Here is a 19,870-nt window from a genome sequence, read left to right as displayed (position 1 = left end):
AATTTGGTAAATTTATTAAAAAGGGCACAGAGGTAATGGATACAAGTCATTGACTCCATTCAGCATATCTGGGTCTGGCCAAGACCTTTGCCACCATAACCCATGCTGGCATTGTAAATAAGAGAAAATACCTCAAGATAGACCCTTTCATGGTTAATTGGATGGATTGCAAATTGTCTGAAAGATAGGACCCACATAACTGAGGTGGTAGGTGCCACTTCAAAAAGTACAAAAGTTACCAGAAGAGTACCCCAAGCCTCAGTGTTGGGACATTTACCTTTTGGCATATACTTTTCTGAGCTCTTTACTATAAATCTGGGCCTATGGTTAGCCAGATTTTCCAATGGCTGTAAGCTTAGTCTTATTATTCACTCCTATGAAGATGTAAATTCTCTGCAGCAAGAACTAATCTTTACAAACCAAAAGTGTACAAAAATAACAAATGTAAAAAGTACAGCAGTGTAATGTTTGATAAATAGTCCTCCTCTTCAATTTATGGGACAGCCAGTACTCACACCTTATAGCTTTGGTAGTTATGGTGCTTGGCACCTGAGTCAACAATTTTCTCTTTTTTGACTGCCAAGTAGCAAATTCTTCTATCTAGCCCAACTGATTTCTAAAGGCATCACAACCACGTCAAAAGCTGTTATAATCTCTCTGTACTTAGCTCTAATTGGACCAGCTATTGAGTGCAATGCTCCTGTCAGCATGTACCTAGCCAGATAATAATGTGCAGCTTTAAAGGCCCTAAAAGTTCCTAACAAGAAAGATTATTTGTCTTAAAACTCTTGGGTAGCAATACAGTCTTGAAGCCCTAACCATTTACCATTTACTCTGTCTCTTCCAGCCTTTTATGAAGAGATCTATGTAAACATTCCATATCATCAGTGACCCTACCCTACTAGGTCATTTTTACTTCCATAAGACAAATAGCTCCACAAACACAGTAAGGATCTAAATCTACACCAACACTACAATAAAAAAAAACATTGGATGGACAGATTTATTACATAACAGTTACCCTATCTCTTGAGCAAATCCTCACATGTTTCAAGAAGAACCTGGATGATTGGATTGGTGGCCACAAATTCATCTCTATTTGGGCATGTTTTGTCCTCCTGGAAGTAGAAGCTTCATTGTGAGGCTGGGTATTGTTTAGAAGCAAATGGTCTCATGACTTACTTGTCTTCTAACTCCCACGATCCTATGATCCTGTGACCTAGTTTACGGCTACAACCTAATCAGACCAAGCACTTGGTTTGGTAACCTTTAGGTGAGATTTGCCTACTGCAAACACACTAAGTGATATATTTACTTTTCTCTTACATACAGGAGATTTTTTTGTGTTTTTTTGAAGTGATTATGTAAAAATATAGGAACTCAGCATTAATAGTGTTAGCTACAATGTTAACTGATTTTCACAGGCATGACACTGACTGCTAAGCAGTATTTAGATGCTAAGAAGAAAGGAAGAGAGCAATAGCAATGCTATAAATTCATTTCACACCACCCCCATCAGTGTCTGCACAGCACGAGACCAGTGCTGGTCCTTGAAATGAAGACAGAGACTACTGGAAAAAAAACATCCACAGAATACAGCAGATGGTTGACCTGCAAATGCAATGGTTTACTCATGTTGCAGTTCCGCCAAAGAATAACTTATAGTGACAAAGAAGGAAAATCCTCTGGTGCATTTATCACACTTGACTTGAACCACTGTGGGAAAAGTCCGAGAGCTTCAGCCACTACAAATAGAACAGTCTGGTATACCCTTAGAGGAAAGGAAACAAGTAATGCTAGCCATCAACTGGCCCTCATCAGACCGTGCACTGAGCACTTGTGAAGTACAAGAAGAATTAAAGGAGGTGGACTGCAGGTTGCTGGAAGGAGTCTGGAGAAAGAGCATAAACAGGATGCATGTCTAGAGGGAAAATGATATAATAAGCAGCAAAAGGAGCTGAAGATCTTTCTAATAGTGATCAGAAAAGATGGAAGCAATAATATAGGCACACTAGGAGATCATGTTAGGGAATTGTTTTTTTTTTTTTATTCTGGCATTATAGCACAGTTGATTAAGGCTATAAGGGTGGCACAGTGTTTCTTAAGGCAGCATTGTCACCTCACAGCAATGAGTTCGCTGGTTCGACTCAGAGCTTGGGTGCCTCCTGTGCAGAGTCTGCATGTCCTGCCTGTGTTTGTGTGGGTTTTCCACAGGTGCTTGTAGTTTTCTGCCATATTCCAAAAACATGGAGCAAGTGGACTGGATACTCTAAATTGGCCACAGTGTGCTTGTATATGTGTGATATGAAAGAACAACTGCTGCAGGGCTAGCCTCCTGCCAATGTGATCATAATGGGGTGACACTACAATCCCATTTGCAAAAGTGGGAAAAGGGGGTTTTGGATAGATAGATGGATGGATGGATGGACTCAGGTTATATGCTGCATCATCCTGTAACCAGTATTTGAGTCCATCAGCTCTTACTTGCTTACTGTATGCCTCTGAAGAAGTCACATAACCAGATGGTGCTTATAGTTCACCCCAGAAAAGAGGCTTGTGCCTATTCTATTTAATCCAGTTAGCATGTTAATAAAAAAGCCACACTGAAGAGGAAGGATGGGGTGGAATGGGTGCAGATAATAGACAGTAGATACAAACAATCTCCCAGATTTACAGAACTGCTTCTTCACTACAGACACACAGAATTTACACGGGAAGAAAATGGATGGCAAATGGAGAAAAAAATTGGAAAATAAAACACAAAAAGCAATGCAACAGCAGAGCAGATAGGCATTTTGTCTTTTTATAAATTGGTAGATTATGACTGTGGGAAAATGGGAAACTATACTCTTCGGAGATGTTATACTTCTAAAGCAAGAGCAGTTTTTTTTAATTGATAATTTAAAGGTATAGAAGATAAAACTACTTTAAATATTTTAGAGTAACACTCAATTATAAATTTTATTTCTATGTTCCTGTTGACAAAATCTCAAAGTCAGTGAGGAATAAAGGTATTTTTACAGACAGTTTCTAGAGCCATACATTATGTAAATTACCTGACCATTTCTGAACATTGTTTACCAACTATATTAAAATAGACTTTAATATGCCGTGGTGGTACGGCAGTAGCGTTGTTACCTCACAACAAGAGGTTCTCCCATTCGAGTCTCAGCGTGGCTTGGGAGTGCCTTCTGTGTGAAGTCTGTATGTCCTCCCTGCGGTTGGGTAGCATTCGAAAGACATGCGTGCGTAAATCGGCGTGCCTTCATTGAAGGTTGGGCATCGAGCTGGAACCTCAGCATTTCGTAAAAATCTACTGCCAATCATTAGTGGATCGGAGTTCTGCTGTGATGACCCCTTACCGGGAAAAAGACAAAAGACAAACAACATTGAAATATTCTTTAATACGTATTCTTCATTAATGTCTTCTCACCTTGATTTTTAAAATGACTTTTAGTGAACTGGGAACTAATTCAACTACACCAAGAGGAAATTTAAATGGAAATCACTTGGCCAGTGAGTTTGCCTCCTGATATATAACACCTGCAGGGAGTGAGCCATCAGTTATTTCCAGGTCTGTGTTTAAGATCCATATATGTTACCTTCAAAACCCTATACAACTTGATCCTGTTTATTTAAAAAAAAAACTTCCAGTGTCTTATGTTCCAGGAAAATCCTTCACATTGTCTGGTGAGGGGCATCTTGAAACATGTGGTAGGCTTTCTTTCATCTACCTTCCTCTGTTTTATTGGAACCACATACCCTTGCTGATTAAGGTATGTAATGCTAAGGCTCTATTCAGGAGGTCTCTTAAGAATTATATTTTAGGACTGTGCATTTCGGTTATCTCATGGGGTCTATTGTTATTTTATACAAATTATTTTAAATATTTAGACCTACGACCATACCGATGTTGCTTTCAGCTGCAATTTTTATGTTGCTTTATATTTTTTTAGTGATATGCTATTTTTAGTCATTTAAATGCATTAATAAAAAAGCACATGTAAAATGTCCCTGCCTCATTTGTCATCACTCAAACCTGCTCTTTGTGCCTGGTCTATTGTTTTCCAAGACTGGATTTCCAGCAAAATAGCATGATATTACAATTTCATTACCTGGTCAGATATTCTGCCATTCATTTGAAGAAATGCTTTTGACACAGAGTTGTTACTGTACCTCCCAACCTATCAGCATGGAAAGTAATACAGGTCAAAAATCCATAGCAACTTTCATAATTACCAATCTAAACATACACTATTCACTAAAACAACACTCTGTGAGACGGTTATCATATGTCTCAACTATCCAGATTTTCTCTGAAAGTCCAGATTTTGCCTAATATTATTGGTCTGTTTCTCGTAAAATGTGTGTGATTTTTTTTCTGGCAAATCATTGAGGACTAAAAGCACAAAATAATGGAAGACATTTTAGATTGAAACTAAATACCCTTCAGAAAATGTATGTTATCCCAAAATCTGTTATTCTAGCAAACTTTTTAAGTTTATAAGAGCAATATTTAAAATCTATCCCTATTTTTTACCCTTTTTCCCCACATTATATTTGGTTTATCCAAATTTCATGTGTTAAAAAGTTGAGAGGTATGGTCAGAGTTGCAGAATGGAAAACCTGTTCAGTGGGGAAGTAGCTGTCTGTACTTGTCTAACTCATGTAACTAAATCGCAGATTGTTGCATCTTAGACGAAAGTAACATTTCCTAGTTGTGTCTGACATAAAGAAAAAAATGCAAAGATTTGCAATTTTGATATAAAATACTTATTAAAGTGGAAATCAGTGTAGCCTGCCTTTAACATGATGTCTGAGTACCAACAACATGTCATTGTGTACTATGTTAAGTTTGTGAGAAAATCAGTTCTCATGCTAAGTTCAGTAGTTCTCTAGATATAGTCGGATGTAGTTCTGACTTTACTGAATGCAACAATAAATCTTCAGTCAGTTAAGAGTAAATCTAAAGGCAGAATCAGAGCAGTGCTCAAAAATCACAGTGGCTGAAAGGTATGCATGCTGCTCTCAAATGGGCCGCTTGAATGCCAACATCCTGTATTTGATTAATACTGTTCATGTTGGATTCTTCTACTTATTCCAATTACAACATGGAAATATAATTTGTCCCGAGGCCTAACTTATATTAAATTTTCAAGTTACATTTCGTGCACATCCCAGAGGCTTTGAGTATTTAATGTCTAGTTCTAAGAAATTGCTAATTACAACTGTTTATAAAAGAAAGGTCACTCTGCTTCATCACTTCACTATTAGTTCTAGCTTCATTTTAAGTAAGTAGCCCCTTGTGTCTCTTTTATTCTCACAGTTCTAATCAAAAATGCTTTATAATTTAACTAGTGATACTGCTTTGGCTTCTCTTAGTGGTATATTGTAAAGATTTAATTTTCCTAGTAAATGAGTTATATGTATCTCTCTCTCTCTCTCTGCATGTGTATATATGTATATATATATATATATATATATATATATATATATATATATATACATATATATGGTTTACCATTAAAATAAAGATTCTGTGAAAATGGGACTGTCGAACATTAGTTTGCTGAGTCTCATATTTCTGACCGTCACTTCTACAAGTGTATGTTGCAGCAAATGCCACCGTGCATTCACTGATCCATGCTCAATGTGACAAATAGAGATCACGGTACAGTGTGGATTGGGAAGTATATCCTTTACCTTGCTGTAGTACAATCTTGGAGTTGGAATATATAAGTTGGAGGGGGTGTGGGGGTGCAGCCCACCTTGTGTAATACTTTTGTACCGTTGTAAAAGAGGTAGGTAGGTGTAATACTTACAATGGTGTTGTAAGAGGTGAAGTGGAAAAGGATGCTGAAAAATGCCGAATTCACATTTGTTGAGATGACTTTCGACATCTTGAGCTAATTAATATGCAGAATATCAGTATTGTGAGCTGCTTACATGACCAGATTACATTCAGCACATATATATATATATATATTTATCTACAGTTATTAAACAGTAAATGTAGATTAGGGAAAACACAAACTGCTAACGGCTTTTTTATAGTTTTGACCTTAATTAGAGAACATCTCATCACTGTATGGTAGCTCATCTTTTTTGTTTGAATTCTTATATTTCTTCCTCAAAATTACTGGGGAATATTTTGGCTGTAAAAAATATTATCATGAACCACCACATTATACAACGACCCCCCCCCCATTAATATTCTAAAACATGCACGCTGATTGGTCAATGTGCACATTGTCAAGCAGAGTTATACTAATGGAAAAAGGTCCGGTTGCCCACACATTTTCCATGAGTATAACTCTTTTTTTAAAGCAATAGAGAACGCAAGATCTCCGTTGCTTTTTACACACTGTCTCACTATGTTAAACGAGTTTAACATAGCGAGACAGCTTTAAAAAAAAGTAACAGAGATCTTCCTATCTCCTTGCTTTTTTTAAAGGTGTCTCACTATGTTAAACTCCTTTAACATAGCGAGACACTTTCTTAAAAGCAACGGAGATCTTGCTTTCTCCGTTGCTTTTTTCAAAACTGTCTCGCTATGTTAAATGGGTTTAACATAGCGAGACAGCTTTAAAAAAAGCAACGGAGATTCTCCGTTGCTTTTTTTAAAGCTGTCTTGCTATGTTAAACTCCTTTAACATAGCGAGACAGTTTGTAAAAAACAATGGAGATCCTGCTTTCTCCATTGCTTTTGCCCACAGCTCTGATGTACTGCGTAAGCATACGCCTGCACAGTACATCAGAACTGCCACAGAATACCAGACAGCTGCGGAAGAGCAGCAAGGAGGCATTATACAATGCCATTATTTAAGAAAAGTAATTTTTTTTTTCTTAAATAATGTCATTGTATAATAGCAATAACCCACTTCTGGGTGTGGGTAATGCTGGATTTACCCACGTTTTTTTTTGTTTGGCCACTCGGGCTTCGCCCTCGTGACCAAACCACACCAACCGTGTGTAAATCCAGCATTACCCACAGCCAGGCGTGGGTTATTGCTATATTATTCCAGGATTATTTCTCTGTTTTCATCGTTAACACCCCCACCAGATAGGTTTCACTTGGCATTCCAGTTATATTTATCTGAATTTTGCAAAGCACGAATTGCAGACCTGAGATGTGCTCTCTAAAATGATAACTTTTCTCTGAATTATCATTCCAGTTTATTAAAGACTGCAGAAAATGTCATCTAATTACTCTGATGCCGTAATGGTAATATTTTATACTAAATAGCATTTAAGGACAAAAGAGAACAGCTGTCTCAAGTTTTGCTTCTGCATTAAGACTGCTCATGCCAGCTTTGTGGTATGGAAGGATAAAGCTCTATCTAATATGGCACAGGCATCCAAAGTTCAATTAACACCTCAAGTCATCTGACAGAGCTGATAGGGGAGGATGTGTGTGATTGGCTACTGCTGTCTCACACATCCTGAGGAAGGCCACAGCTCTGACTCACCATTTATGTGTGACCTAGTGGAAAAACAGTAGATGTTACACTCATGGGGTATGGGCCTATGCAGCATGCACTACCATAGTGCAGATGCATGAGCATGGGGATTTACTGTGTGGAGGCAAACTCCAATAATGGCAGCATGCATCACAGCTCAGAAAGCAGCTGAGGTGGTGTTCTACCTGGAGAAAGGTAATCCTCCACAAGACCTGAAAGCTGACTAGTTATCTGACACTGAAGTCTTTCCACTGGGGAATAGATAGGATTATGCAGCTTCCAGGACATAAACAAATGGGCCATAGGGCTCTCACCTAGCCTAGGAATGCCAGATTCCATCTCATAAAATGAATATACCAATTGGATACAGGTAGAGAAGCCAATGAGTGAGGTTCTGTGAAAAGCAAAATAGAAAATATTTTACTCACATGTCACTGCACTTTACAGATACAGTGCTTCGCTACAAATGGTACATAAACTGTATATAAATATTTCTCGAAAGCACTTAAGATCAAGCTAAGTATGAAAAAATATCTTAAATTATTGTGCATCTTAAAAGTCACACTGCATTGTCTGAGCTTAGGTTGTGATCATAACTTACAATTCTAAAATTATATTGCAAAAATAATGTCTTCTTTGTTCTGCAATTAAGTCTATATATAGTACATGAAAATTTGACTTATTAGATGCCATGGTATCAACAACAGTGACAATATAACAAGGGGGGTGATATCTGAAATCACTGACTTTATGTTCTGGTTTTATTTTCCTTCTCCACATTATTTTATTATATGCTATAAAACATTTAATAAATTCTGTTATTAAACAATGAAAGGATATTTAACCTCATTTACTTCGGTTGTTTTAAAACAGTTGAACAATTTATTAAATTTTGTTCTGAGAGGTATTCCATCTTTTTCCAGTTTAAGTAGGTCAATTTGCATGGCACTAATATATAACTTATTTCACGACAATCATCTCTAGATGTACATAATGTTCTCGATAAAGAACCTTTCTGTTTACAGCTTGTTTAAGCTGTGTTTCTGCTTAGCCCTAGTTATATTGTTCTTATTATCATCATTATTACTACAAAATATGAGTTTCTGTCAGACTTGTACTAAGTTTTCTAACTATTAATTTTACCTTGTCGATAAGTTGGAGTCCCTATACATTCTATATATCTTGGTTGTTGTCTTGAGGATTACACATGTAAAAAGTGCTATTCTCATAAATTACTGTGCATTCTATAATACTGTTTTTAGTCAGAATTTAGTTTTTGATGCTGCAAAAGGCATTGAATAAGTACTGTTTTGGGTCAGAAAACAGTGACAGAAAAATGTTAATGTGGCAGTAGGCATTTATTATTATCAATGTGTTTTACGGGTTATAAGTATTTTGTAAATCGGGAAAAATCAGGAAAAAGTAACTGTACAGATTGATATGGTACCATTACTGTCCCTAAAGTCACATTGAAATGTACAGGTGAATGTTCTTAATACTGTTGGAAAATCTTTATTCATGGAGACACTAGGATGCTGAACTTAAAGAAACAAAACTAAAATGCTTTTTTCTCCTGCCCTGTGATTAACAAGCATTGTCCAAGTCCTGCCTTGCAAAGTTAATGTGTGAGGAAATATATTTTATATCGGAAAGCAATCACTGATTTGTAAATTGTACATTGATTAAGATGAGGGATTCATTGTTGTTTCTATTAACCAGTAGCTATTCCACAGATACAGACATGGAAACAAACAAGACATAACAATATGAACATTACTCAGTAAAACATCTGACATACAAAACATTGTATAAATACGTCTGACGTCTTCTCCACTCTGGCTTCAGGTTATGAAACTGAGATCTGTAAATGTCTATAAAGCGTTATCCAGTCTTCTAATGTAAAAAAACGTATTGCAAAAGTTGGGCAAATCAGTATCTGTTTTCTGTCATGTAATATCTTAGTTATTGTTCATTCCATGTTTGTTCCATGTGACATCATGTTCATGGATTCGGCCACTGTCAGTGCTCTGACTTGTATGTATGGAACGTGTCAGTCCTAGGAAGTTTCAGTAGATTTCTATCATCTTGAATAGAAAGTAAAACATATATAAATACTTTATTAAGGTAATCTCCCAACTTCATTAAAGCAGGCATAACTAATATTAACAAAGATAAAACATCTGCTTACGACATTGTCAGCTTGGCTTTATGTGAGGCAACATCTGTCATAGAGAAGAATATGCAGATTATACCTTCAGAAACTGAAAATCAGGTTATTGGCAATGTATTTTGTTATAAAACCAAAAATCTCAAAATCCATATTATTATAAATAATCTTCTAATACTGCATGTTGCCAGACCAAATGCATTGTCAGCTAATATTACATATCTCCAGACCCAGATTGTTATTAATGCTTCCTTTGCTAATATTGCATGTCATTAAATGCAAATTAATGAATTGGATTATTTGCTAATACCACATCACCAGATCCAGATTATTGATAGTTTCATTGGATAATACCATGTATCAAGACTTAGATTATTACTAGTTCTTCCTCTGCTAATACTGCATGTCTGCAAATCTAAATTATTACAAATTCATCCTTTGCTGACACCATATGTCTCCAGACCCATCTTATTACTAATGATCGAATACTGCATGCCACTAGACCCAGATTGTTACTAATGCATTATCTGGTAACACTGTAGTTCTCCAGATCCAGATTATTACTAATGATCTTTTAATGCTGCATATCACAATGCCCATAACATTACTAATGCATTCTTTGCTCATATTGCATGTTTTCAGACCTAGATTATTGCCAGTATATTGCATGTTAGTACTACATCTTCAGACCTAGATTACCACTAATGCATCCTCTGCCAATATTGCATGTCAACAGACCCAAATTATCAGTAAGGCATGGTTGGCTAATATCACATCTTCAGACGCAGATTATTGTTTGTTTCCCAGGACAATATCATGTGTCAAAACTCAGATTATTACTAGTCCATCCTCTGCTAATACAGCATTTCTGAAATTCTAAGTTATTACTAATCCAGCCTCTGCTAATACCAATTCTTCATACCCAGATTATTACTAATAATCTTCTAATGCTGCACTTCACCAGAACCAGATTGCTACTAATGCTTCCTCTGCTAATATTACATGTCACTGGACCCATATTATCAGTAATGCAAGATCTGTTAATATTGCATCTCCAGATCCAGTTATTGTTAGTTTTCTAGGGCAATATCATGTGTCAAAACTCAGATTGTTACTAGTGCATCCTCTGCTAATACTGCATTTCTGCATTTCTAAATTATTACTAAAGCAACCTCCATACTCAGATTATTACTAATAATCTTCTAATGTTGCATTTCACCAGATTCAGATTATTGCTAATAATTGGTCTTTTAACATCAAAATCTGCAAATCCAGATTTTCGCTAGTTTCCTAGGATATATCACATGTCACAGTACTCATATTATTACTAGTGCATTCTTTGATAATACTGGATATCTGCAGATCTTATTACTAATGCATACTCATCAAATGCTGCATGCTTCCACACCCATAATATTTTTAATGTATTGTCTAATACTTCATTATCTAGCTTCATATTATTACTAATGTAATTGTTAATATTGCCAATTTCAAGACCCGGTAATACACTGTGTCCCCAGACACAGATTACTGTTGGTAAATCCTCAACTGGTAACTCATGCCACTTGATTTATATTATTGTTAATGTTTCCCCTGCTAATACCACCTCTCCAGAGCCACATTGTTGCTAATGTGTTTTTTTGCTAATACTGTGTCTAAAGACCACAGTATTGCTAATGCATCCTTTGCTAAGTCTACTAGACTTCAAATCCAGGATATTACCAATACATCATTTGCAAACACTACATATCTCCACATCCATTTTATTACTAATCCATCTGCTGCCAATAATGCATGTCTCCAGAGCCAAATTAATACTAATGTATCCCCTGCTTTAATCACATGTCTCCATACACCAACACACTGCAGGTGATAAGTTATCTTGCTATCTCTTCATCAGGGCATCAGTATAGGTTCATAGGTTCATAGATTAGTACTAACTGGGCTGACTGCCCTTGTTGGCCATTTGAAGCATAGGCAATTAAACCATGTGAGAATCAAACCCTGCACCTTGTGTCTGTAAGGCGAATATCTTAACCATTATGCCAACCTCCATCCTGTTAAAAATCAGGAGATTCTGGACAGTTGAGCACTATGCCAGACAGTGACCAAAGGTGAGACTCAAACCTTGTGCCTTGTGTCTCTGAGGTAAACACCTTAACTATTATACCAACTCCCAAACCTCTTGGTTGGAATGGTATCCAGCATTACAGAATCTTTCAGAGCTCCCAAATGCCTCTGCTGCATAGCCATTAATTTTGTCTCTCTGTCCGATTCCCCTCCCCTTCCTACTCTGCTTTTACATCTGAACAAAAAAATGTTCTTTCTTAGTAGTTTAAAACTAACCATTCCTCCCTACAATTTTGTCTTTGGAACACACATATTGCAAGTCAGTGCTTCTAAATGTTGGATTTCTACCCACACTTGTCTAACTTGTATTAGCCCTTGCATATTTCACCCTTGAACATACGACACTGGTTCTGAACAGAGCTTAGTACAAATATCCATTGCAGATATCTTACATCACTTCCTACTGAATTATTCTAGTAATGTCATGCATCCTGTTCCTGCCTACAACTCCTTACTTGACATTTTATCCACTAAATCCTCTGAAGACACATACAGCAGTCTGTATTATGGTTATAACCCTTCTAAACTCACAGGCATATCAAATATTTCTAGTAGCTATAAAAGACACACTGGTGGCTCATGTCAGACAACCTAATATATTTACAGTCCTGATCACTGTGTATATGTAGACAAGTTGTCCTGTACCAGCTGTCATTAGTTCTTTTACATTTGTATTGATATGACATTTGTGTTTTCTTTGTATAACATGGGTTGCAGCTAAGTATGGTCTTTGAATATTGCTACTCTTATCTTATTACAAAATAAACAAATAAAAAATTCCTAATGAAACTGCAGTGTGGAAATGGAATGAAGTGCAAGAAGTAACAATGGACCACAAATGGTCACCGCTGTTGGCAACTGCACTGTGAACATATAAATTTAGTTAGCAACCAGCTAACTGGTTTAGTAATGTGTGACAAGAAGAAAAGATTATGAGTGTGGGAAAAAGTAGGTGGCTTTATGTATGCAAACCATATTTCTGAAGTTAGCAGAGCACTAAGCTACTATCCCTGGGAATAAGCATTGAAGCTTTAGCACATTAAATAACTGGTCTATGCTGCTTCACTGAGAAAACATTTACAATTTCGCTATAAGCAGATGTTCGCATTCAAATAACTCATTCGTAATTTTGGCTTTCTAATACTACAGATCAGTGGTAGTGTGGATACCTGATAGCCTGTATTACAAGTAACTTTTGGCTAGTGCCTTAAAGATACAAAAGTAGGAGAAAGGGCTCAATATAAGTGACATGCGATACATAAGGTTGTAGGCTGAGTGCCCTATTCGACTCATATAAGTGACATGCATCTTCGGTTATACGCCAAGTGCTGTTTTCCTCTGGCTCTGTCAAATATTGATGCAGTAATACTTAAAGTTCAGTCACAGGCAGTGCTGCTATTGCATGTGAAACTGTCATTATGATAAATTTGTGAGCAAAATAATCACCACACTTCAGAATGTATACAATGACAAATGCTGAGTGATAGACAGGGATTCATGTCAACTCATTGAAAGTAATTTCTGTGACTCCCAATCCTCTGAAATGGTTTCATAGAAAACTACATTCAGTGAATGTAAAACAAAGATTTTATTTATTTATTTTATTTATTTATACGTATTTCACTGAACTGCCCTTCTGAAACACTTATAATTGTGCTATACAGTTGATCAACTACATTTTGCACTGGTATAAAGCTTTTTTTTATTGTTTCATTGCATTTATGTACTGTTTTATACTGTTTTAACTGTATTTTTCATTGCTAGATACTGTTTCATTACTCTAATTGCATGTTACTGAATTACTTAACTATAAACTGCTTTTTCATACTGAGAGTTGCATTTTCTGTTTGTGAGTGCTCTGTCTGAGCTTTTCTGTGCATTTTTGATTTTTTGAGGTTTCTGTGTTCTACAGCTAGGAACTGTAATACTGTGCATTACTATAATTGTCTGTTTACAGTTAAAAGCATTCTCTAGAGTCTGCTTTTGCTCCTTGATCTGTTTAAAATTTTCATTAGTGGCTACAGCTATGAATTTTAATAGTGTACATTACTATAATTGCATTTTTATTTAATTATTAATTGTAAACTGCTTTTTCATACAGAGACTTGTATTTTCTCTTTGTGGGTGTTCTTTCTATGCTTTTAAAGTGAGGTTTCTGTGCTCTGCTCAGGTGGCATAATCTTGATAGAAGCCTATTGTTTAGGCTAGTAGTTTTGTTTGAGTTTCCTGTGTTTCTGGCAGCCATGTTCTGCTGATTGTCTTCATTATTATTGAAAGTAACAAGGCCTCCTGACCTTCTGTAGTAAGAGTGATTGGGTAATAGCAGGGGCTGAGTAGTAATTTGATCTTCAAATTCTTCCATTCTTACTGGTATATAAACCCTGTGTCTAGAAAAAGTTGTGCTTATATTGCTTAGGCTGTGGATTGCATTGCATTACTGAAACTAAGTGGAAATTTCTTAAGATTCCAAGAGCAGGATAAGTTATTTCTTACACTTATTTCACCGAACTGCACTTCTGAAACACTTATAATTGTGCTATACATTTGATCTACTACATTTTGCACTGTTATAAAGCTTTTTTATTGTTTCATTGCATTCATGTACTGTTTTATACTGTTTTAACTGTATTTTTCATTGCTAGATACTGTTTCATTACTCCAATTGCATTTTTACTGAATTACTTAACTGTAAACTGCTTTTTCATACTGAGAGTTGTATTTTCTGTTTGTGAGTGCTCTAGCTGAGCTTTTCTGTGCATTTTTGATTTTTTGAGGTTTCTGTGTTCTACAGCTAGGAAGTGTAATAGTGTGCATTACTATGATTGTCTGTTTACAGTTAAAAGCATTCTCTAGAGTCTGCTTTTGCTCCTTGATCTGTTTAAAACTTTCATTTAGTGGCTACAGCTAGGAACTTGATCTGTGACACTCCTCCCAGTCTAGTGTCATTAGTTCATTCAATCTAATAAAGAACATTTGTGAAGGCCAACCCACTCAGATTCTTAACGTTGAATTAACTTCTGTTCCAGCTTTCTCCATTTCCACTTTTACTGAAAAAAAAATCTAAGCTTGCTTCCCCCCTTTCCTGTGGCAGGTCTTGTCCAGATACAGATTTGCTGTGTCCAGGACTGTTTGTGAGCTCCTAAGCCCCCCCCCCCTCCCACTTAACTAGGGTTAAACTATTCCTGGCACCATAAAAGTCTGTTCTTCAAATTTTCCCTTGCAACTAGCCAGCTTTTAAGTTTTAGCACTCAAATCTGTTTCTTTGAGCTCAACACTTGTTCAGAACTCATTGTAAGCACTAAATAAGTTACAAATTACTACAGCACTCAACGTTCCTTACTTGTCTAGAGGAAAACAGTTTTTAGTACTTAATAAATAAGCACCTGGACATCTTGAGACAATGCAGCAATTGCCTCATGTACACAGACAACCCTCTCCTCCTACCACCCAACACTATGACCTGTGAGAAATGCACTTGTATAGCCAAACTGGAAGCAAAGCTCTCTTCACTGAAAACTGGACTAGACAGTCAAGAGGAGAAGGTAAACACTTGCACAGCACCACACTCATCACAAAGTCCCTCAAAACCTACACCACCAAAACACACACACACAGAAGCACAAAACACACACCTACATTCATGGAGGCTCTCAGTAATAACCTGCCCAAACAACAGAGACCTCCAAAGCAGAAATGCAAGCAACCTCCACCCCCCAACAAAATCCAAATGACACATAGCCCACACACTCGGTGTGCCCCTCAACTACAGCCCATAAGGCATAACGTACCCAACAATCTAGTCATAGGTGACTCTTTAGTCAGGCACACTGATGTTCCACTCACCATGCTAAACAAGGAAAAAGTTACTGTCAGCTGCTTGTCAGGTGCCAGGATCCGCCACATAACGCATGCACTCAGGAAACTCCACAACAAGTATAAATATGACTCTGTCATTGTCCATGTTGGTATGAATGACCTGAGACGTACCTCCCTGGACTACATGAAAAGAGACATGGAGGAGCTCTCCAATCTTGTAGCCCAGACAGGTATGACCCTAGCCCTGAGTAGCATACTGCCATCACCCAGAATGATACCACAGTACAAGGACAAAATGATTGACTTTAACAATTGGCTAAGCTTCTGGTGTCATTCTAAGGGAATCCAGTAATCTGTCTGCCTGGGATGACATGATTGACAGACCACGCTGCTTTGCCAGAGATGGCCTGCACCTGTCGCCCTTGGTATTCCAGATACTGGCAAAGTCTCTTGCCACCCCTATAGAGCCTTTTTTAGGAAAGGTTCAAATGACAAATTCACCACCGTAACAGGTACAAGCAAGCAAAATCTGAGGGTAATGCTACTCAATGCTAGAAGTCTAAACCTCAAAATGCACTCACTCGAGGCACTCCTTAAAATGGAGAGCATTGACATCTGTGCAGTGACAGAGACCTGGTTCAAAGTCCCAGAGAGCACCCCTGCATTACCAGGCTATAATTCATACCACACCTTCCGGCCACTAAACCTGGACCGAAACACTAAAGGTGGAGGCGTGTCCATATTCATTAAGGATATCCACACCTCTAAGCTAGTTGCTCAGCATAATGCATCCAAGATTATCCAAGTTCTACTAACTCTGGGCAAAACCACAATTCAGATTGTAGCTTGCTACAGACCCCCCCCCCCCCACCATGACCCAGGATTCCCACTCCTCTTTTCTTGATACACTGGAAAATATTAAGGTACAACCCAACACTCTAATAACAGGTGATTTCAACTACCCTACCATTAACTGGGAAAACTACTCATATACCAACTCTTTTGCTCAATGTTTTCTGGAAATCATCAATTCCAATGCTTTGGATCAACTTATCCACACCCCCACCAGGGGCAGCAATATCCTAGACCTGCTAGACCTGGTCATCACCAACATGGGTGACCGGTGTTCCACACCAGAGGTCAGATCCTCATTGGTCAGATCCGACCACAAGCTAATCACCCTAGACATCCACATCCCGCTCCCACCCCCAATTAGGAAAACAACTGTAAAAAATTTCTCCAAAGCCGACTTCACGCTTCTTAAGACAGAAGTGGCAAACTTCATGACAGCCATGCAGATGGACAATAGAGGTACGACTGCTGAATCCTACACAAATGCACTTTATAAGCACTCGCTGAAGTGCATGGATCATGCTATCCCTAACAGAACCAAGATGCTATTCTCCAAAAAAGGAAGCCAATCTGGTGGTCTTCTGCCATAAACAAACTCTGCAAGAGAAGAAAGAAACTGTTGCAAAAAAGAGTAAAATCCCACGATTGGAGGGACTCTCTGGTCAGCCTCAGTAAGAAGCTGAGATCCCTCATAACATCCTCCAAAGCTAGTTATGAAAACAAAATCACCACTAAATTTAAAGACAACCACAAAGCATTCTATAGCTATGTCAAGAATCTCAATGGCAACACTCAGATCTGCTCTGAGTTACAGCACAATGACACTAAATATACAGAACCAACTGATATTGCCAACATCCTGGCAGATATGTTCAGTACTAACTTTACCCCCCTCTCACCCCCTAAAGGGACTATCTTTATACGGGAAGAATGCAAAGTTCCTGTAATCACAGCTGCACAGGTAAAAACCTCACTCTCCAAAGCCAAGAACACAGTATCCATGGGACCTGACAACATCCCAGGCTGCCTTCTACATGAACTACAGAATGAACTGGCACCCCACCTAAGTACCATGTTCAATCATAGCCTCACCTCAGGCTTTGTGCCCATTGAATGGCGCACTGCAATGATTATCCCACTCCACAAAGGAGGGGCCACAACTCACCCCGGGAACTACCGCCCCCATTAGCCTGATGAACCTGGTCTGCAAGGCCATGGAACATATCATCATGGAACTCATAAACAAAGACATTGGAGATCTCCAAACTCTGGGCCCCACACAGTTTGGGTTTGTAAAAGGCAGATCATGTCTCCTAAACCTGAGAGACTTCTTTGAAGTAGTCACCAAAGCCATAGATGAGGGTAAGGTTGTTCACAATCCTATCTAGATCTCGCCAAGGCGTTCAACACCATCCCCCACTCTGGAATTATAGATAAACTCACTAAACTAGGTATAAATCCCTATGTCACAAAATGGGTTGCTAATTGGCTTACTGACAGAATCCACACTGTAAAAGTAGCAGACTCAAAATCAAACTTCAGACCAGTGACAAGTGGAGTACCACAGGGTTCAGTCCTGGGTCCTGTCCTGTTTGGTATCTACTTCTCTGAAGTAGAGGCTAACACAGAAGGTCTTTGGCTAACTAAATTCACAGATAACTGCAAACTAAGAGCCATAATCAAAACTCCTAATGATCTGGACATCCTACAAAAGGGCCTCACTGAGACAGATGCCTGGTGTCAAAGCCATGGTCTCAAGCTCAATGCCAAAAAGTGCATTGTCATCCCCTTTGGTAAAAACTCTGTACCCATGAACTACCACATAGGCAGTAGTCTACTTAACACCGAAAGTGTGACAGACCTTGGGACACAGGTGGACAGTAGTCTCTCCTTTGATAATCACATCACCACAGTGGTCAGGAAATCCTTCTGCATGGCACACCTCATCACAAAAGGTTTCTCATCCAGAAAAAAAGGGGTCATTGTTCCCCTCTACTCATCACTCATTAGACCCATTATAGAGTACAACGCCTCTTTTGAAATGTACCTCACAAGACATCTACAACAACTGGAAAGGCGGCAAAAATACTTCACAAAGAGGATTACTGGCCTCAAACAGATGCCTTACACAGACTGTCTCAAAAAACTCCAGCTTTACTCCGTTGCATATCGCCTACTCAGAGATAATCTCTGCCTAACATACACAGCTATGTCAAACCCAGAGCTGTTGGGCATGCTTCACTTAAAGAAATCCCAATCCCTCTGAGCTATGTGCTCTAGGGACCTAAACTTTGTTACCACAATAAACAGAACATGCTGGAGGGATACATTCCTGTCCCAGAGACTTCCCATACTCTGGAACAAACTACTTATCTATGTCAAACAGAGCTCTTCATTAGCACTCTTCAAGAAAAATCTTGATGATTGGATGAGTAATATGGAATTCACCCCGGTATCACTTCTGTGGTTCTGCTTGACAGGGGCACAGGAAAATAATTTTCTTGGGTGGTGAAAGCCAGGGTACCTTTTTGGCTAGGCTTGTATAGGCCCTAGGGCCAATAGCCTAGTACCTACCTATGAACTATGAACCTATGTGCATACGCGTACATGTGTTTTTTCTTTGTATGGAGGGTGAGAACCAGTACACCCTTCCATAGGGAGAATCCTCATCTCCCCATGCATTGCTCACACAACACTGGGGTCTGAATGGAGAGATGAAAAGTCAGCAAGCAAAGGAGAGTAGCAGTGATGAAATTTAATTCATCCTCAAGTCTTGGTGAGTACTTTTTGAGGTGGACCCTGTTTTCACAAAATCTAACCAAGGCAACGTTGATATATAGACTGTATTTATATAGCATATATCATGAACAGAGGAAGGTCAAAAACTAAAAAAGATAGCTGGGTGCACAAGACCCATAAAAAAGTGCCCAATCCTGGTAAGTGAACTGGTTCCAGGACTAGAAAAGATGACAGTGTAGAATCCTCAAAATATGGAAACATTCCTACAATGGGGGCCAGGCCAGGCCCAGGAGGAGGATGGCCCCCCGTTGTAGAAGGAAGTAGCAGTCCACAAAAATCACAAAAACTGATAGGCCAAAGAAGAGCCATAAAGATGATAAAGTGGACTATTGAGGATAAGAAAGAAATTATGTATTGTTACTATTATGCAAAATTCTCAGAATTTCCAGACGCAAGATATACAAAATGATTAAGAGAGAAATTAGAGGAAAGAAAAATACTTCTGCAAGAAAAACTGTCAGAAGCTTCAAATGAAAATTTGTGTTCACTAATACAACAGATTTGTGAAAAACGGTACATAGATCAAGAAACATTGATCTGTTTGGAAAAAGAAGCATCTGAGGAATTGTGAAACTATAAACAACAAAACCAAGAGATATTTGAAAAGTATAAAAAAGAAATATGGACATGAAAACAAAAGAGAGCT

The 19,870-nt window shown here is 38.1% G+C and overlaps 1 protein-coding gene across 1 annotated transcript in view; it reads right to left on the bottom strand.

Annotated features, from left to right (window-relative positions):
- Nucleotides 1-7,028: 7,028 nt before the first annotated feature.
- Nucleotides 7,029-19,870, bottom strand: part of DOK5 (docking protein 5) — an 864,252-nt gene continuing 851,410 nt past the window's right edge. The window contains exon 8 of the mRNA XM_044090040.1: nucleotides 7,029-9,544. Coding sequence (XP_043945975.1) covers nucleotides 9,480-9,544 — 65 coding nt within the window. The 3' untranslated portion in view covers nucleotides 7,029-9,479. The remainder of the gene's footprint in view (nucleotides 9,545-19,870) is intronic.

The sequence above is a fragment of the Protopterus annectens genome, chromosome 12.part0, assembly GCF_019279795.1.
Source record: "Protopterus annectens isolate FY-2018-M chromosome 12.part0, PAN1.0, whole genome shotgun sequence".
NCBI lineage: Eukaryota > Metazoa > Chordata > Ceratodontiformes > Protopteridae > Protopterus > Protopterus annectens.
Note: the sequence above shows the minus strand (reverse complement) of the source record. Positions and strands in the feature narration are given on the sequence as shown.